This window comes from Camelus ferus, chromosome 11, assembly GCF_009834535.1.
Source record: "Camelus ferus isolate YT-003-E chromosome 11, BCGSAC_Cfer_1.0, whole genome shotgun sequence".
Classification (NCBI taxonomy): domain Eukaryota; kingdom Metazoa; phylum Chordata; class Mammalia; order Artiodactyla; family Camelidae; genus Camelus; species Camelus ferus.
Window position 1 is genome coordinate 24209226 of NC_045706.1, and position 18397 is coordinate 24227622.

General features: G+C 40.3%; 1 protein-coding gene across 8 annotated transcripts in view; it reads right to left on the bottom strand.

Annotated features, from left to right (window-relative positions):
- Positions 1-18397, bottom strand: part of GBF1 (golgi brefeldin A resistant guanine nucleotide exchange factor 1) — a 108384-nt gene that overhangs the window by 23122 nt on the left and 66865 nt on the right. For all 8 annotated transcript variants that reach the window (XM_006182963.2, XM_006182961.2, XM_006182962.2 and 5 more), the window contains exons 4-8: positions 7360-7491; positions 2912-3030; positions 2277-2385; positions 1706-1766; positions 356-410 (exon numbers count right to left, since the gene is read on the bottom strand). In XM_006182963.2, coding sequence (XP_006183025.1) covers positions 356-410; positions 1706-1766; positions 2277-2385; positions 2912-3030; positions 7360-7491 — 476 coding nt within the window. The remainder of the gene's footprint in view (positions 1-355; positions 411-1705; positions 1767-2276; positions 2386-2911; positions 3031-7359; positions 7492-18397) is intronic.

The window sequence follows — 18397 nt, forward strand, 5'->3', positions numbered from 1 at the left end:
TTTGAGGTATAGCGTCTCTAGGCCTCCTACCTGCTGACAAGGCTGGGCCCTGAGGGGATGGCAGGACTTTCACCTTTGTCAACATACATTTTTAGCCCAGTCTGTTGTTTCCATGAAGGACTGGCTCACCAGCTTACATGGAAGGTCAACAAAGATAGGCTCGAAAGGAGAAGCTGGGAAGGAGAGGTACCTGGGAAAGAATAAATTTCTTGCTACAGGAGTGATAGCTTTTTCTGGATTCCAACCAGACCTGTCTAAGCAAAAGCATGTTTTTGCTAAGCAAGGATATCCAGGAAAATCCCCAGAGCATGGAATTTGGGAGGTCAAAGTTTGGATGAGGGACAGCAGGTCATACCTTCTTCATGTTGGTCCCCACATAGTTCTTGGGTTCTTCTTTAAACTGAGGTAACCTGTAAGATAGAAAAATCCCATGGACTGTAATTCGGGATAACAACAAATCTCCCCCTCCACGTTAGCCACAGCCCAAAGATGCTCTGGGTCAGAGCACGCTCTATCTCTTAGGAAAAGCTAGGAAGAGAAGCAGGCTAATTTCACCCTTTTCAGAGCTTTATCAAAGAACCACAGGAATTGAGCAACATATGACACAGACACTTTCTTAAAAAGAAGGTAGTCATCAGGAAAAGGTGACTAAGTACCCTCGGACGGCAGAGGCTCTTTTTGTCTTCAAACTGATTCCTCCCACTTGGCAAGTATTGCTGAAAGTCATGAGGTGGGGAGAGGGCAGTCTATCAAAACCCCAGGAGACTGGGCATAGTCTGAGAACTAAGGCAGGTTGAAGTTTTGAAACCAGTAAATTTGAACCTGAGAAGAAACAATCTGCAGCAGGGACCAGGGGCCGATCAAGTCTGTAGATAATGAGGATTATTATTTATAGATCTGGTCTATAATCAGATCTGATTATTTATAGATCTGATTTATTTAATTATCTGGGATTTATAAATCCCAGGGGGAAGTTTTTTTGTTTATTTTGTTCTAAAAAAATAGACTATTTTTAAGAACAATCTTAGGTTCACAGCAAAACTGAGTGAAAGGTTCACTGATTTCCCATATAAGCCCTGCCCCAATACCTGTCTAACCTCTCCTATTGCCAATATCCCCTAGGGGAGGCTGTAAAGCCCTCGCCTCAGCTCTTCTCAAAGTCTATCAAAAGGAGGTGTAGAATACAGGGTGTTAGGCACAGTATGAATAGGTCTCCTAGACCCTACATTGAGGGCCTTGATGAGGGTAACCAACAGTTTTGGTTTGTGGGGATGTGGGACTTTCAGTGTTAAAACTGGGACAGTCGGGCAAACCAGGATTGTTGGTAACCCTAGCCTTGGTCCTTCCTCACAGAAATCAGGCTGAGCTCTGGGAGCTCAGCAACCTGTTCCAGGCTCCCTCGAGTTTGGCTTCCTCTCTGGGTTCCCTTCCCAGCTGCTACCTGCACAGAAACAGACACAAGTTTGGGAAGCAGAAGATCTGTCAGCCTAGATCAAATAACCCTCTGTCTCCCCGAGGCCAAGCCAGCTCCCTCCTCCTTCTCCTTTGCTCGGTAACCCTGGGCCCAGAGAACCACTCTCATCCATAATCTCAGTGGCCTCTGATGTGGCTGTGGGGTTGGCCAAGTCCCTGAAGTGGCTGCGTGGAAGCAGGCAGGCTCAAGAGGCCCAGGCAGCCGGGCTGAAGCAAACAGCAGCAGGTTTACCTTGTGAAGAGCAGCTGCACCATGTCTACGAGAGTGTGCTCTGCGGATTTTCTCAATAACTCTGCACAGGCAAAAACAAATAACACAGGTGTCATTACTTGCCGTGCTATTATCAGGAGGCTTCTCAGAGCAGACTCCCCTCCAAACCTTGTTTACTAAGGATTATGCCAAACTTATTAAAACCAGCTCTAGCTCAGCCTGGCAGCCATAACCTCACTGGCCCACTAGATGGCACTACTGAGTCAGGAAAAAAAAAGGGGTGCAGTGATGTGTTCTCAGAAGTTGCAGACGGGTGTCAATCCCAGAAACCCCAAGGGAGGAAAGTTTGGTGGGCTGAGTCAGTCTGAAATCTATCCCAGTTCCTGCCCTGGCACGAAGAGCTAAGGTCTCTGTTCTAGCTGTACAACAAATAGTCAAGTACAGAGACGTCTAGACTCCTATGGCTCCACAAGGTAGGTGATGGAGAAGCCATGAGTTTTCCATCTCTCTGAGGTTCAGAGACAGCATTCTGTATTCATACTCACAGATCCTGGCCCCAGGAATGGTGAAGGGCCCATATTCAAGCACCTACCACTGAGCCTCATTTCAAAGCAGATCCGGAAGCAAGACTGCATAATCTCACACACAGATTCATTGGTTAGGTGGGCACCCACTGGAGTTAGCAAAAGAGTCCGCAGCACCTACCAGGAAGAAAGAGGAGGTACTGTGATAAACAAGGCAGGCTGGTTGAAGAAGGGTGTACCTGAGGGGAGAGAAGCTGGCTCCTGTTTCTCTAGTAACCTACAGAAGCACTCAGGGGTGAGAAAGAGGTTAGCAAGAATGCTGATCTTGCTTCAGTTTGGTAGGGGGTTCTTCCAGGAGCTTGTCTTGGGAACTGTCTTTACTCTGCATGACCGCGACATAGTTCAGCACTCATTCCAGCCCTAGCCCAGGAGCCTAACAGATGGATGGCACAGATATAGTCTGTCAGAGGTACAAGTGCATTAAAGGTTCTGGTATTTGATATCAATTCATTTAAAGTTTTTAATTAGTTTCCTTAGAAAAAGCTTTTACTTTGGGTACCAGAGCCGCTTGTTTGGAAACAAAGTAGCTCCCTAAGCCCCAGTGGAGTCAAAACACAGCTTCACGCTGCCAGCAGGCTCGGGTAAGTAGAGCCAGCAGCACCAGCTCCTGGCCATTAGCCTAATTGCTCTTCCCCTCATTTACCTGAAGGATTTTCATCAGGACAACCTCATCGCTGGCAGGATCCGTGCCCACAAAACGGGCGTGGGTGACAGCATCTGCCATGTTCTCCATGCCCTCTGCTGTGCCCTCATGAGTGGGATCTGCTCCAGCGAAAAAGGAAAGACTAAATGATGTTCAGAGGAGAGACAGAAAAGGCAAGACATCCTGTCTCAGGACTCTTTTGAGAGACTTTGGTTTTCTCCTCTCCAATTTCCTAACCTAGCTTCTTGAGCTAGCTGAGAATTTTTGCCCATAAACGGCTTTAATGAGCTTCTCAACACAAACTACTGTGTGGAACAGTGGTTCTCAAACTTAAAACATGTATCAGAATCACTTGGAGGGCTTGTTAAAAATACAAATTGTTTGACCCACTCCCAGAATTTTTCGATTTAGTAGGTCTAGAGTGTGGCCTTAGAATTTGCATTTTAAACAAGATCCCAGGTAAAGTCAATGCTGCTGGCCAGGGGACCACACTTTGGGAATCACTGGTGTAAAGCTACTCATTTCACAGAGGAAGGGCATGGAAATTTAAGTTTTTGGCCCAGAGCAAAGGCCAAGTAGGGCCAGAGCTTTGAATGCTAAGACTGCAGCCTTTCTCTTCTTATGTGTTATTTTTCAACACATCTGATTGCTTTTGGAATTCTGTGCTCAGGTGCAACTAAGGTAGGGGAGTAGGGGAATAAACAGTCACTGCTGCCAATACTTATATCTGGGTGCCCCATTACAGCAAATCAGAGACCTCTTCCAGCTTTAATTCCATTCTTATTTACAACAGTGTGACACGAACAAGAATCCTGTCACTAGCTTAACTAAAGACGAAGGAGAGATAAACGACAAACTAAACAGGACAGGAGGCTGGCTAACTGGGGAGGTAGGAGGGAGGGAGACTTTCATCTGTGAATAAGAAGAGAGTGGAGAAGCTAGTTCTGCCAACCAACACTATGATGGAAGCTAACACAAATGTTGCCAAGGGGACAACTCTGCTCCCATTCATGAGTTAAATATCCACAAGAGTAGCCAAAGAAGTGGCCTCCATCAAGACCTACAAGGGTCCTGCAGAACTGCCTAGACTGTCCTTGAAAGGGAAGCATAAGTAGGAAAAAAAGGTAGGAACATGACAAAGCTTTGTGAGTGACAGAGAAAGATACTCCAGAAGTGGCGTGGTATAATGTAGAAGTACCTCCTACTTTTAAGTGCAGGAATTAGAAGAAATTCTTACCATTTTCTTATTCCTGGTACCTGAAGTTAATGGAGTTCCTAAACATGAAGCTCAGGGGGTAGCTGAGAAACCAGAATAGTTATCTTCCAACAATGAGCCAGAAAACTTTCATTAATTGTGCGTGGTTTTTATCTTTCTCTTCTGTCCTGGTTAGTCTCTGACACCTAGTCAAAGACTGTTCTATTTACTGCATGTCTCTATTCCAGCATCATAAGTGGTGACTTTAGAGGTCATGTAGAAGGAAGCCAATTTCATGATGATATACAGTGACCTAGCTCCTTCTATCACCCCAGCTCTCCATGTTTCTCCCACTCAACACAGAAAATCCTATATTCTCAAAGCCCTTGCCTGAGTCCTCTCTCTCACAGCCCTGCCTAACATTCAGGCCCCTATGGTCCACAGAAGGACCTTTCCTTGCTCGGGAACTCTAGGTCCTTCTCAGTGTTATGTGGTGCTTCAGAGCTCCCAGTGAATGGCAGCCTTGCTCCCACCTCACAAACTCCTGGGGGGTCCATTTCTTCCCATCTTTCAGTAATCTCCCTTGTTGAAGTAGTTTAAGCTCTACTGATCTTTTTGTAGCTCTTATCCCCTTAGCTTGAATGAACCAGCAAAGTTAATTTTCTAAAAAGGTAGGTAAGAGTGACAGGTCCTTAGAACCACAGGCAGGGCCCAGCAAGCCAATCAACGGCACAAATCCTGGCCTGGCAGCTGTGTGGTGCCAAACAAAAGGCTGGTCTTTGGAGTAGGACCTAAAATAATCCTAGAACCCTTGAGTCACAGGATTGAGGGGTAGAGGGCAGTTCCTTACAGAGGGGCAGCCTAAACAAAAGGCTGGCTCACTTAGCAGACCTTGTCTTTCCCAGGGTCCCTTCTCTAGAATGTCTTCCTTTTCTGGCCACCCTGGGGAAGGCTGCAGGGAAATTTGCCAATCTCATCTCCTTTGCTGTCTGGCTTTCATACACTCCTTCCTGCTCCTTTTCTCAGGCCTACTGCAATCACCACCTCCAGCATTCTCTTTTCCCACTACAGGAAACTCCAATGACCAGCTGGCCTGAGGTCTCCGATGACCAGCTTGTCTGCCAAGTCGAGGAAGGGGAGAGGGTAACACTGACAAAAGAGCAAAGGAAAAAGGCACAGAGGGCAGCTGGAGGCCGTGAAGAGAGATGACCTGCAGGTGGTGCTCAGGGTAAGGGTGTAAGTAGCTGGGCCTGATTTTTGCTTGGGAAAAGTCTGAAGTTAGGACGAGGGTGCCTGGAAAGGCTGATGCACCTATTCAGAACCTAGCTGGCACCCAGGATTCCTACTCAGGATCCTGAACACTTCAGCTAAGCAAATCCAACTTTTTAGAAAAGACAAAGGGTTTTCTTGCCTTGAACTGAAGGCCATTTTCCTTTCTGGCTAGCTACAGCCTGAGCTGCTCTTTTCTTGTCTCCCTACTTAGAAACAAGGACAGCTGCCTGTTTACTATGCCCCTCACCCTTGCAAATGGGCAGGCAATAGGGGAAAAGGAATTCAGGATCTTGAGTGACAAGACCAACTAAAAAGGAATCTAAAAAAGACACCATAAACAAATTCAGAGATAAACAATTAACTGCAAAAAATATTTAGGCTAGACTGGGAGAAAATATTTGTAATGCTATGACAGACAATGGATCAATATCCTCACTATACAAAGAACTCCTACAAACTGATAAGCAAAACAAAAACAACTCAATAAAATAATAGGCAAAGGAGAAGAAATTCAAATGTTCAACCTTAAAGATATAAAATCAATAAAATACCAGTTTTCACCCACCAAATTAGCACAAATAAAGAATACCAATAATATTCAGTGCTGGTGACATGGTGGGGAATTGGAAACTCTCAAACTTTACTGTTGGAAGTGCAAATGATGCAATCTTTTGGGCATGCAAACTGGTAGTACCTATAAAAATGTAATTTGCACATTATAGATTTAATCCAGAAATTTCAAGTATAGGAATCTATCACACGAAAGGAAAAATTGATCAATAAAGACATATGAACAAGGATGCTTACTTCAGCATTATTTATAATGGCTCAAAATAAGAAACAATGTAAATATTAAATATTACTCAATAAGAGAATGATTAAATAAATTGTATTCTATCTATACTATGAAAATTACACAGCTACCAAAAAGAAAAAAAATCTTAACAGGGGCTGAGGGGAGGGGGAAATAGTGTATTATTGCTCAATGGTTAGAATTTCTTTTTTGGTGTGATGAAAAAGTTCAAGAAACAGATGGTGGTGATAGTTGCACAACACTGCAAATGTAATTAATACCACTGAATTACATACTTTAAAAATGATTAAAATGGTATTTTTATTATGTATATTTTATCACAATTAAAAAAGAATATACAAACTCCCAGTTATAAGATTAATGAGTTTTGGGGATGTTGTGTACAGCATGGGGACTACAGTTAAAAATATTGTGGTGTATATTTGAAAATTGCTAAGACAATAGATCTTAAAAGATCTCATCACAAGAAAAAAATTTGTAACTATGTGAGGTGATGGATTTAACAAAACTTATTATGTAATAATTTTCCAGCATATATTAAACTAATACAATGTTCTATGTCAATTATATTTCAATGAAACTAGGGGAAAGAATAAACGAGATGGATAACCATATCATACATACCTTTCTAAAATACTATGAAGTGAAAAAAGAAAACATGTAGCACATAATCCTATTTTTCTTTTTTTAAAAAGGTGGGACTTTATGTGTATTTATATACATGTAGAAAAAGAAACAAAGAATCCAACCTGTTAACATTTTTTACCTAAAGAATGAGGTGGACCATTGAGAAAGATAAAGTGACCATTAACTTTTCTTTTAGACACCTATTCACCGTTTATCTTCTTAACATAGCATGCATTATATTTTTTAAAATAACCTTAAAAATAAACCAAACCAAATCAAACATCCAAAGGTACTATACCCTTACCTCCCAAAGCATAAAGAAACCAGAGTCCTAAGGAAATCTCCCCTCACTCCCTACTCTGCACAACCTGAGTCAAGTAGCGTGATGAATAATCAATAACAATCCTATTTCTCTACTGTAAGGAAATAGCTGGCTGGGAAAAACTTTCCAGCATCACCAGCTCATTGCCTAGAGCCTGACCACCCCAGGAGAGGCAGGAAATTAAGAGCTGTGGTCATCCACAAAGCCTGAGCTCTTACCTATGAGCGCATAGGACAGGAACTTATTGACAGAGGTCAGTGCTAGTCCAGTGATAGGGCCAGTGGTATCTTCGGAGCGAATTACTTCCAGAAACGGACGAAGGAACACATTGGGCTCAATTTCTGAGAGTTCTGTAAGAAAAGAAATGAGAAAATGAAGAGATGCCATTTTACAAAAAGCTAGACCCTAGAAAAAGGCCCTTTTTATCTATACCATGAGGCTAGAGTTCTTAGTTGCTGGAACAATCTTACTTCATGTGGATTACTTTGAATCAAATCCTAGACACTACGTCATTTTATCTGTAAAGTTTTTAGTATGTAGCTCTAAAGGATTAAAAAGCTTTAAAAAAAATCACAGTATCATTACCATGCTTTAAAATTAAAAATAAAATGAGTAAGATGGTAAATTTTATGTTTTATATATTTATACGTATTTAACCACAATTTTAAAAATTAACAATAATTATTTAATATCATCAAATATTGCTGGGTCAATTTCCGATGTCCATTTCATCACGCTCTCTAGTAATACAGAGGTAAACCTCATCTTAAGTACTGCCAATATGGGCAAATAGATTCCAGAATGAGCTGCTCTCTATGTCTATGTCTATGCTGTTACAAAGATAAAGAGATGTTAGAGATAAAGAATGCAGCACATCACAGGAAGGTGAGGGGGAACCTTGAGGTTTATAGTCCCTTGCTGAAAAATAACCTTAAAAAGAACAAAAGGCCGTGTAGTCCCTACTTGTGGAGGCAGTCTGTAATCTTGTAAGGTCCTCACCACTCTCTAGCCTCCTTTCTGTCTACAGTAAGCAGACGGCTAACTGCCCTGAGACGAAGGGGCAATTCATAATCTTTATTTTACAGATGTGAAAAATAAAGCTCAAATAAGACACATGATTGGTCCCAAATCACACAGCTAATAAGAAGCAGTGCTGGGATTTGAACTCAGTCTATACATACGGTTCCAAAACCTGTAAAACCATTACATCTATTCTACCTAATTAACAGCACATACTCCTGAATTTAGAAGGTTTCATTCCAGGTCTAAGAAGCTACTCTTCTCTGGACCTGCTCCCTACCCTACTCTGCCCAGAGCTGAATTTGTTTTTCTAGAGTCGGCTGTGCTTTCATCTCTAACAGAACAGCCACCTAAAAGGCTTCCTAAACAGGCCAGAAAGATTTGGGGACATGGTAGGGGGCTGCCCCACCTTTAGAGACAAAAGGAAGCTGGGTTTCCTAAGCACTTTCATTTTCATGCAAATACAGGGAGCTTCCCACTCAATTCCTATCATCCTCCTCTCTGGGTAAACAGTCCCTGGGCCCGGCTGCTCCTCAGATTAATGCTTTAATTAATTGGCAGATTGGGTAGCATTTTCCAAGCTTGTCTCTACAGTGATCACATCAGCTGTATAAAACCTGCTTCTCATCCCCCACTACCCCCACCTAGAGATCTACAGTCTGAAGGAAAAAAACCTAGAGAAAAACCTTTCTGTGTGTGTAAGGTGGTAGAAGGTTGAGATGAAAGGAATAGAAATATTTGGAAAAACTAAAACGCATAAAGTACTTTTAAAAAGCTCATTAAAGAACTTAAAGTCCCTTAGTCTTGCTGCTTTAGGAACACAACTGCATTACATATGATTTGGTGTGTCATTAAAAAAAATAGTCATGTTTGGTATATTTGAGATATGAAAGTCTAGACTGAAAAAAAAAATCTTTGAGAGGTGGTATAGGGAACAGATTTTCTGAGCATTCAACCCAGTTGCTACAAATATACTAGCTTCATGTCTTCCTTCATGGTGAAGGACTAGGGCAATTTTACAGCCATGGTTTGATACTTCCAGAGCCACATGCATTCTGCCTTTTTTGGTTTGTTTAATTCTGTAAAACTGACTATTTTTGAGTTCTATAAATTTCCACACACACATAGATCTCTGTAACCACTGTGGCAATTTCAGTGCTCCAGAAAACTCCTTCTGTTATTCCTTTGTAGTCACACCTTCCCCAGGCCCCTGACCCCTGTCAACCACTGATCTATTCTCCATCACCACAGTTTTATTATAAAGGTCATATAAATGGAATCATACAGTATGCAACATTTTGAGACTGATTTCTTTCACTCTACATGATACCTTTGAGATTCGTCCAAACTGCTGCATAGATCAATAATTTGTTCCCTTTTGATTGCTGAGTAGTATTCCATTACCATCTGTACCACAGTTTGCTTATCCATCCATTCACTAGCTGAAGGACATTTGGCATCTCCAGTTTGGAGCACTTATGAATAGAGCTGCTATAAACATCTGTGTACGGGTTTTTGTGTGAAGAACGTTGGTTTTCATTTCTCTGGGATAAACACATAGGAGTGGGATTTCTGGTCAAAGGGTAAGTGTATGTTTAGCTTTTACAAGAAACTGCCAAACTGTTTTCCAGAGTCTCTATATCTCTTTGCATTCCCACCAACAATGAGAATTCTAGTTTTTCCACATCCTCTCCGGTGCTTGGTATTTTCATTTACGCCATTCTAGTAGGTGTCTCCATGTGGTTTACATTTGCATTTCTCTAATGGCTAGTGACATCAAACACCTTTTTCACATGCTTATTTGCCATTCATGTATCCTTTCTTTCTGGTGACATATCTGTACACATCTTTTTCCCATTTTTTAAATGAATTGTTTTCTTACCATTGAGTATAGAGACTTAGAGAAGTCTATTCCAGATTCAAGTCCTTTATTACAATGACACTTATACAGTTATTTATAAATATTTTCTCCCAGTCTGTAGCTTGTTTTTTCAATCTCTTAACAGTATCTCCCATAGAGCAGACATTTTATTTTTGATGAAGTCCAGTGTACCAGTTTTTTCGTTTTGTGCATAATGCTTTTGGTATCGTATCTAAGCACTCTCCCAAGTCACAAAGATTTTTCCTATGTTTTCTTCTAAAAAATACGCAGATTTAGTCTTCTCATTTACATCTATGCTCTATTTTGAGTTAAATTTTGTATAATACGTGAGGTTTAGATTGTGTTTCATTTTTGTTTTTGCATATGGATGCCCTATTGTTCCAACACCATTTATTGAAATTAATGTCTTTTTTGGTACTAAATTCTCCTTAGGACTGTATCTTATTTAGGAATGAAGGAGTTATGGAGGATTCTCTTCAGTTCCTCCTCTCCAGCAATCACCCTTGTTCCTCTCCCTTCTTTGTTTCTGGGTCTTTCTGAATTTGGGTTTGTTTTTAATGCTATGTAATGGAACACTCATTATTTGTAAGTTGATTGAGCATAAAGTATTTCATTATAAAGTGGCCATCCATCACAAGGAGGCATGTGGGCTGTAAAAAACATTAACTGTGCACTCTGGGCTGGAATGCAACTTTACCAGAATAATGCAGCTTTTGTATTGTGTGCAGTTGAGATAAAATGAGAGACAGAGAGACAGATATTGTTGGGGGAACAGGTGTTGGCTGAACCGGGGTTCTGTCCCATGTTTTCTAAAGTTGTTTCCCAACCCTTTCAGGATTGCTTCTCTAGATTCAGCTGTCTTGAAGGTTCTCTGCCCACCTTTCAGAGCAAATAATAAGTGACTGACTTCTCAGAGTACTGTTGCTCCCATAAACTTTATTCTGCTCACAGACATGCCTTTAGAGGCAGCAATGCAAGTTGTTAGAGTACTTGTTCTGCCCTTATTGGTTGTTTTTGATGCCTTTATTTTTCTTGTCAGGAAAATGGGAAATATCCCTTATCATAAAGTTCTTGAGCCCGTTAGCACAAAGGGTGGCTGAAGCAGAGTAAGATTCTTCAGTCTTAACGTGACTAAGAATTTACATGTAGCTGTAAAAAACATATCCAGCTACTTGAGAAAGGTGAGTAAGTAGGATTCTGTACACTTATGGAACAGGGAGAGTTGTTACCAGTCCCATAACTGAAACTCTTTAGGGATTCTCTTGTTCTTCTCCAAAAGCTTTGGCTATTGACCCTTTAGTCCTTTCCATCATCAACTGCTAATGTCAATTTAGAATTTAGTTCTTTTTTATTTCCTTTTACTTCCCTTCAGAGCCCTTAGAGGAGACCTGATAGGATGGCATTTGGTGATAAACCTCTAATTGTCTTTTCTTGCTGCCATTGAATAGTGAAATATTTTACTAGACTACTAGAGGAATTTAGATTAAAAAAGTTGCTCCAAGTATGTAATGACTGCATAAAGCTGGGGTGAATGTCCTGTTTTAAAGTATTGCAACAGAAGTTTTTAATTTCTCCTGGGCTTTCAAATTGCCTGCTTAAGTTTTGACTTGGTCTTAATACAATGAATACAGAAAACGGCAAGGCAGAGTAAAGGACCACAGCAGCTCTGGTTTGCCTGTGTGTTACAACCTAATTGCCTTCCTTTCAATATGTGCCAATTTCCTCTAGAAGGAAGAGAACTAGTGTTTAGAGTGGATACGCATCAAACTTACGCTCTCAGTAAGACAGATGGATCAGTCTGTCCTCGGGCCTCTGCGATATGTTTGAGGCTGGTCCCTATGGGCCTCATTTAGCCCTGCTGGCCTTGTTAAAGGGGCCTCACTCTTCCCTCTTGGATTAGGAGGAAACCTGGGCAAACCTGAAGCTTAATTTATATAGCAGTCCTAAAATCAATAACTAAGTGTTTAGTCATTGGTTAGGAAGAGGAAAGGTACAGAAGAAACTTCAATTCTAGGTTAGTTTTAACTTTTTATTTGCCATCCAAGTCAAATGCAGTTTAATATACCTAGTAGTAAACCTGGAGCAACAGCATGGTATAATAATAGTTAAGAACATAATCTATAACAGACCTGGATTTAAATTCTACCTCTTCCACTTAATGTGTGACCTTGGGTAAGTCACTTAACCTCTTAGATCTTGGTCTTCTTATCTGTAAAATGGGAACAGTAATACTATTTCTCAGGGTTATTAGGAGGATAAAATAATCTACATATGATAAGTAGTTTAGTAATCTCTAGCTGTTGCTGATGTCTGAGGCAAATTAAGGTTGTCCTGGGCAACAGACTGGGATTCTTTTAAGGGTGGTAGACAGCAGCTCCTAGCAGCAAGCTAACCTGGCTTATTTAGCAGGAATGCCCAAGGTGGAAAGCTTATTTCTCTTCCTGTCAGGATTATGTATCACAGTGGAGAAATCATGCAATAAACTATTTTCCCGTGGGTATGCTGCTTTTAAGTGCCTGTGTTATCTTCTGAAAGTGAAGGCGAAATCTGACCTCAAGCAGACCAGAGTGGTCCTACTCAACAAGGAGGAGATGGTAAAAGTGAGAATTTCAGGAGCAGAGATTTATGGAAAGCAGCCTGCTATTGGCTCTATATGCTGTTAGAGATTTCAATCTGAAAAAAGTACATCTTCTTTCTATCCTCTTCCTAAGGAGAGATGGACCTGCTATAGGCACAGAGGCCGCCAAGGTCCTGACAAGGTGTTTGAGCCAGAGAACATACGTAAATGCCGAAAACCCTTTTCTTTTTGGTCATCTTGAACATCTGGGGCCCAGATATCTAGGGAGGAGGAGTTTTTATGTCATTGCTGGCTTATGTTGGGACCTCATGAACATGACCTTCTACAAATTACTTATCAAAGACAGCTTGGGGGAAATAAAAATTCTGATTTCTAATCCTCAGGATTTTCAAAATTTCAGTAAAACCCCAAGACGTGTAAGTTCATGAAATGCTTACTTATGTTTAATTAGAGTGAGAGTTAAGGTTTAGGTTTTTGATTTAAAAAAACAGGTTGGGTTAGCCTTTGAGGGATAGATCAGTCTGAAAAATGAATACTTCTCGAAGAGTTTTTAAGGGATCAAGTGTTCAAAATAATTTGCCTTTCTTAACGTAAGGTGGTTGGTACCACTATCTCCTACTGGCGCTATGTGGACTCATGGACTCACTTTGTACCTAGATGCGGCAATGATTAAGCCATCACCGTACTTTGTTTCTTAAAGGGTCATAATACCAAAGATAATCTCCTCAACCCCAACCCCTTAAGGCACCTTGAGAAACTAAACATTTGTTTAAGAATAGGAAGGAAACAGATCTGGGAAACCGTTGGGTGATAGCTGAAAAAAGAGGATGCAGTGTTAGGATCTCAGACAAATAAACTGGGCTTGCTTTCCCCTCAGGCGACCTTTGTAACAGGCTGTCTGCATTCATGTGCATTTACTCCCAAACTGTACTTTGAGTTTAGAATAAGTTTTGGGGATTTAAAGGGAACCTTAAAGAATTTAGTTAAACTGTATACTACCACCACCATCTTCCCCAGGAAAACCCTGTGGATGAGGAAACTACAGCCCAAAGAAGTGAAATGTTTGCCCAAGGTCACATAATTAATGAGAGACTAAGACTGGGCCTAGTGTATTTCTTTTTTTTCATTTCTCCTGTTCTATAGGGCAGGGTTGCGAAGGCTTGTCTGGGTTTGAACATTAAGCCTGGACTAGGTAATAGATTTCTTTAAGAGCTGCCCTTCGGCAGTCTTCTCTCAAGTCAGTTTCTGAAATCAAGCCTAATTCCCCACCTGACCATTCAAGGCTGGAAATAAAGATGTGACAGATATTCCAGAGGCTTCTGGCTCCACCAAAGTTTGGTTTGGCTCATCCTCTGGACTACTACTCCTGATGTCCCCTAGTGACCAAAAAGAGCACAGCTCTTTCCTACTGAATTTACAGTATCTCATTTGCAGATCATTCTCAATCTTACTTCGACTTCTACAAGAAATATTCCAAGGTATAGCATAGTCAGAGAAGTAGAATATGAGGCCCTAACACTTTCTCCTAGAATGGAATGTGCAGGATAGACGATAAACCCAAAACCAAAAAGCTTTTTATGCTCAAGTAATTTTGTCTTGTGTCTCTGGATATAGAAATGTCAAGAGGAGTAAATGAATTAGACTTCTGTTTTTACCATGCTCTGATTTATTACTCTGCTATACATGATCTACTTTGTGAATGATGATATTCTGTCTTCAGGAACATGAGCCAAAATTTGCAGGATGAAGAGCTAGGACGGGAGCAGGCTGGTGACCCTCTAGAAAGCAAGATGGGAGAAGTAGGTTCTAAGGGCAAAAGGGTCGAGACAGGCATTTCTGAAGCCAAATGGTGTTGAAATAATATACCACAGGACTTTTTCCTTGTCAGCGTAATCCAATTGAGAATGCCCAACCGCCCCTGATAAGAGTCACTCAGGAGTAAAGAGCTTCGATACCAGGGAAAGCAGCTTATGTGTGCATTTTGGCTCAGGAATGTGCCAGTTCATTGCTGGCCAAATGAGAAAAGGCTGCTGTGGGGTGGAGAACACAAGTCTCCTGGGAAGATGGTGACTACTCTCCTGTATGCTGAGAAGAGAGTGTTCCCTTTTGTCTAAGGGCAGTGCGTGATGCCACAAGTTGAGGTCTTTGATGTAGATTATTGGAGAGGGTGGCAGCTCTGATGTGAGAAGAGAAAACAATGTCATGATTCATCCCCTTTTGGACAGATCACCTCATCATCTGAGAAGAGTGGGGGGACATCTGCAGATTCTCAACCTGACTGTAGGCCAAATTGAGACTTCTCTGTTTTAATGTCATAATGTAGGGAGTTGAGAGCCCTCTTCACTGATGTTGAGCAGAGTATGGGCAGAACACCACCAAGACATCTCTAAAAAGCTTCATTTTTCTTTGTGTTGAAGTGGCCTATGAGCTTTTCCAGAAATAGTTTAATAAATCTCGTTGTGATTATTCTTATTGGGCACTGACTAGCTAGAAGGTAGACCTGGATTTGATTTCAGAAGCAGGTGGCCTAGTCCTAGAAGGATCCCAAGTGTTCTTTCTCCAGTGGGGAGTTGAATTTCCCTTCCTTCTTGTACCCATTCCTTTTTTTTTCTCTCCTTCCCATCTTAATGAGCCAGTAACCTTCAGAGCACCTCTCTACCTGATCTGCACTCTCTGTTTACTGAACTGTTTGTGCCTTGAGGTTGACCGTCTTCCAGGGTGGGAATTTTGGCTGCCTGGCAGGGGTGTCAGATGTCTCCTTGGTTGTGAAATTACTCAGCCTGCTTACTATGGGCAGCATCATGGCACCTTTTCCCTGAAGGACTCAGGCAGCTCTTCTCACTCTTCTGAAGAAGATCTAGACAGCTGAATCTCAGTCCACAGGCAGGCTGAGCCAGGAGGTAGAACACCAGAAACTTTTCTATTCTGGCTTCATAGGAAGCAGTAGAGTTGAATGGGTAGAAGCACAGATTTTGGAGTCAGGTGAACCTGGATTTGATTCCCATATCCACCACTTGCTAGTTGTATGATCTTAGCTGGTAGGTAAGTCTGCTTATCCTTTCTAAGTCTCATTTTCATATTTAAAATGGGGATGATGATGAAGAGAGAAGGTATTTAAAGTGCCTAGCAAATGGCATGGCTCAAAGTAATAAATGGTAGTTGCTATTATTATTGTCATTTTTCTCTCTTCTAAAAGGAGGATGAATATTTCAATCATTCATTTAAAAAAGGAAGCCTGTTGCATTCTCCAATAACTGTGTGTACCACAGGAAAAGTGGAAACCCTCAGAAATTAAAAGAGCTATTCCAAATTACACCATACATAAATAAGAACCACCAGTTATCTTGGTATTTATCCTTAACTTGTATCCCTTTAAAGGTTTAGTAATCAAAGGTAGAAGGCTTACCTTTGAAGTTTTTTATATTTACTTAATAAGAAATAAACTGAACTTACAGTATCTTACATTAAGCATTAAGAACACTGGATTGGGACTCTAAAGCTAAAAAATTAGAATAATAATATCTTAATTATGTTTTATTGCACATTTACTTTATTCCATGCATTGTACCACATGTTTTACATGAGATACATGAGATAATGTATGTGAATTCCTGAGCACAGTGCCTGGCACATAGTATATGTTCAATACATTTTAGTGCTATTATTTATTTTTAAATTGAATTTATTTTAATTCTCTAACACCCATTTTACAGGTGATAAAATACAGGCTTAGAAAAGTTAAGTATCACATAGCATTAAAACGCAGAGCTAGAATTTGAACCCTACACCTATGTTCTTACCTAGAACCCTCAAACTTCCAGTCCTGGTTCCAACACTAACTGGATTTGTGGCATTGTACAAATTACCTAGCCTCCCTAAATCTTAATAACCTTATTTGTAAATTATTTTTAGGATTTATTTAAGCTATAATCTCCTATGGATTTGGAGGATTTTCTGGAATGGCTAGTTGAAAATTAGGGTATTTTTGCAGAGCACTATTACTCAAAGTATAATCTGTAAACTGTTTCAGGTTCACAAACTGCTGCTTGGTGCACAAAGGGATATATACAGAAATTGAAAGAAAGCATTTTGAAAATTTTATAACATCTTGACAGAGTAATTTTATGTATGTTGATTCTAACAATAAAAAATAAGATTTGTATTATGTCTGTTTTTTAAATTTCATTTTTCTGGTAATCTGGTTTATTACAGTTTATAAAACTATGGGTCTGCAGTGGATTGACATAAAGGAAAAAACAAAACAAAACTCTGGTCCTTCACCACGGATAGTACTATCTATCTATGAAAAAGTACTAATCTAGAGGACTATGTGAACATCTCACCAGGATTATGAAACAAAATTTTAGGTTTCTTTAAAAAATTACATGTTTACAAAGAGGTACACATTAAATCAGAAATGTCCTTACTACTGGTACCCTGCTAGGAGCACAGCATCCCCTGCCATTTCCCCAACCCTACCACCACCAAAAGCTGTAGGAGTTGCTCCTGTTAGAGCTCTCCTGATACACCTAGCAATCAGCAGTTGAACCTAGAGGGCAAAACTCCAATTCCGCCTAGACTGAACTCTCTTGGAAAAGTTAATACTTTTAAACCATCACTCCCTTTTTTTGGAGGGGTCGGGGAGTGAGGGTGATAGTGAAGGTTCTTGGCGGGCTCATTAAAAAGTCTAGCCCTTCTAGTTTTCCATCACTAAGTTTCCATAAAGCGTTGACTCACAAAATGGAAGTGCTGGAATTTTAACAGTCAGATTCCAACTATCTAATTTGACAGATGAGCTTAGGTATTATATGCCTGGTTATTGGTAGGAGTGAGACTAATGATTCCTTGTCCATTGACTGGATTGTATACTACGTAAGGGTCACATCCAGAGCACCCAGAGAGTTTTCCATGAGACTTTGTCCAAGCCTCTGTATGGTATCACTCCTGCCCCCTCTCCAAGTCTCTCAATGCCTTATTTGAGCTCTTTCCTTTTAAGAAGCAGATTAGCAAATCAAATCTAGCAATATATAAAAAGAATCATATACAAAGACTAAGTGAGGTTAATCCTGGGAATATAAGACTGATTCAGTATTTGAAAATCAATTAATCTACCATATTAACATTCTAAAGAAGAAAAACCTCATAATCATAACAACTGTTGAAGAAAAGGCATTTGACAAAATATAACACCCATTTGTGATAATGAACATCTACAAAAAACTATGGCTAACAGCATACTTTACAGTGAAATAACTGAATGCATTTATCCTAAAATTTGGAACAAGGGAAACTGTCTACTTTCATAGTACTGGAAGTCCTAACCAGTGCAACAAGAAAAGGAAATAAAAGGCATGTAAATTGAAAAAGAAGAAACAAAACTGTCACTGTTTGCAGACAACACAACTGTCTCTGTAGAAAACGCTAAGGAATCTAACAACAATAACAAAAAAAGAATGAATAAGTGAGTTTTAGTAAGATCACAGAAATACAAGGTCAACAGACAAAAATGAATCACATTTCTTGACTGGATAAAGAAATTGTGGTATGTTTATACAGTGGAATACTACTCAGCCATAAAAAGAATAAAATAATGCCATTTGTAGCAACTCAGCCATAAAAAGAATAAAATAATGCCATTTGAAGCAACATGGATGGATATGGAGATTGTTATTGTAAGTGAAGTAAGCCAGACAGAAAAAGAAAAATACCATATGATATCACTTATATGTGGAATCTAAAAAAAAAAAAAAAAAAAAAAAAGACACAAAGGAACTTA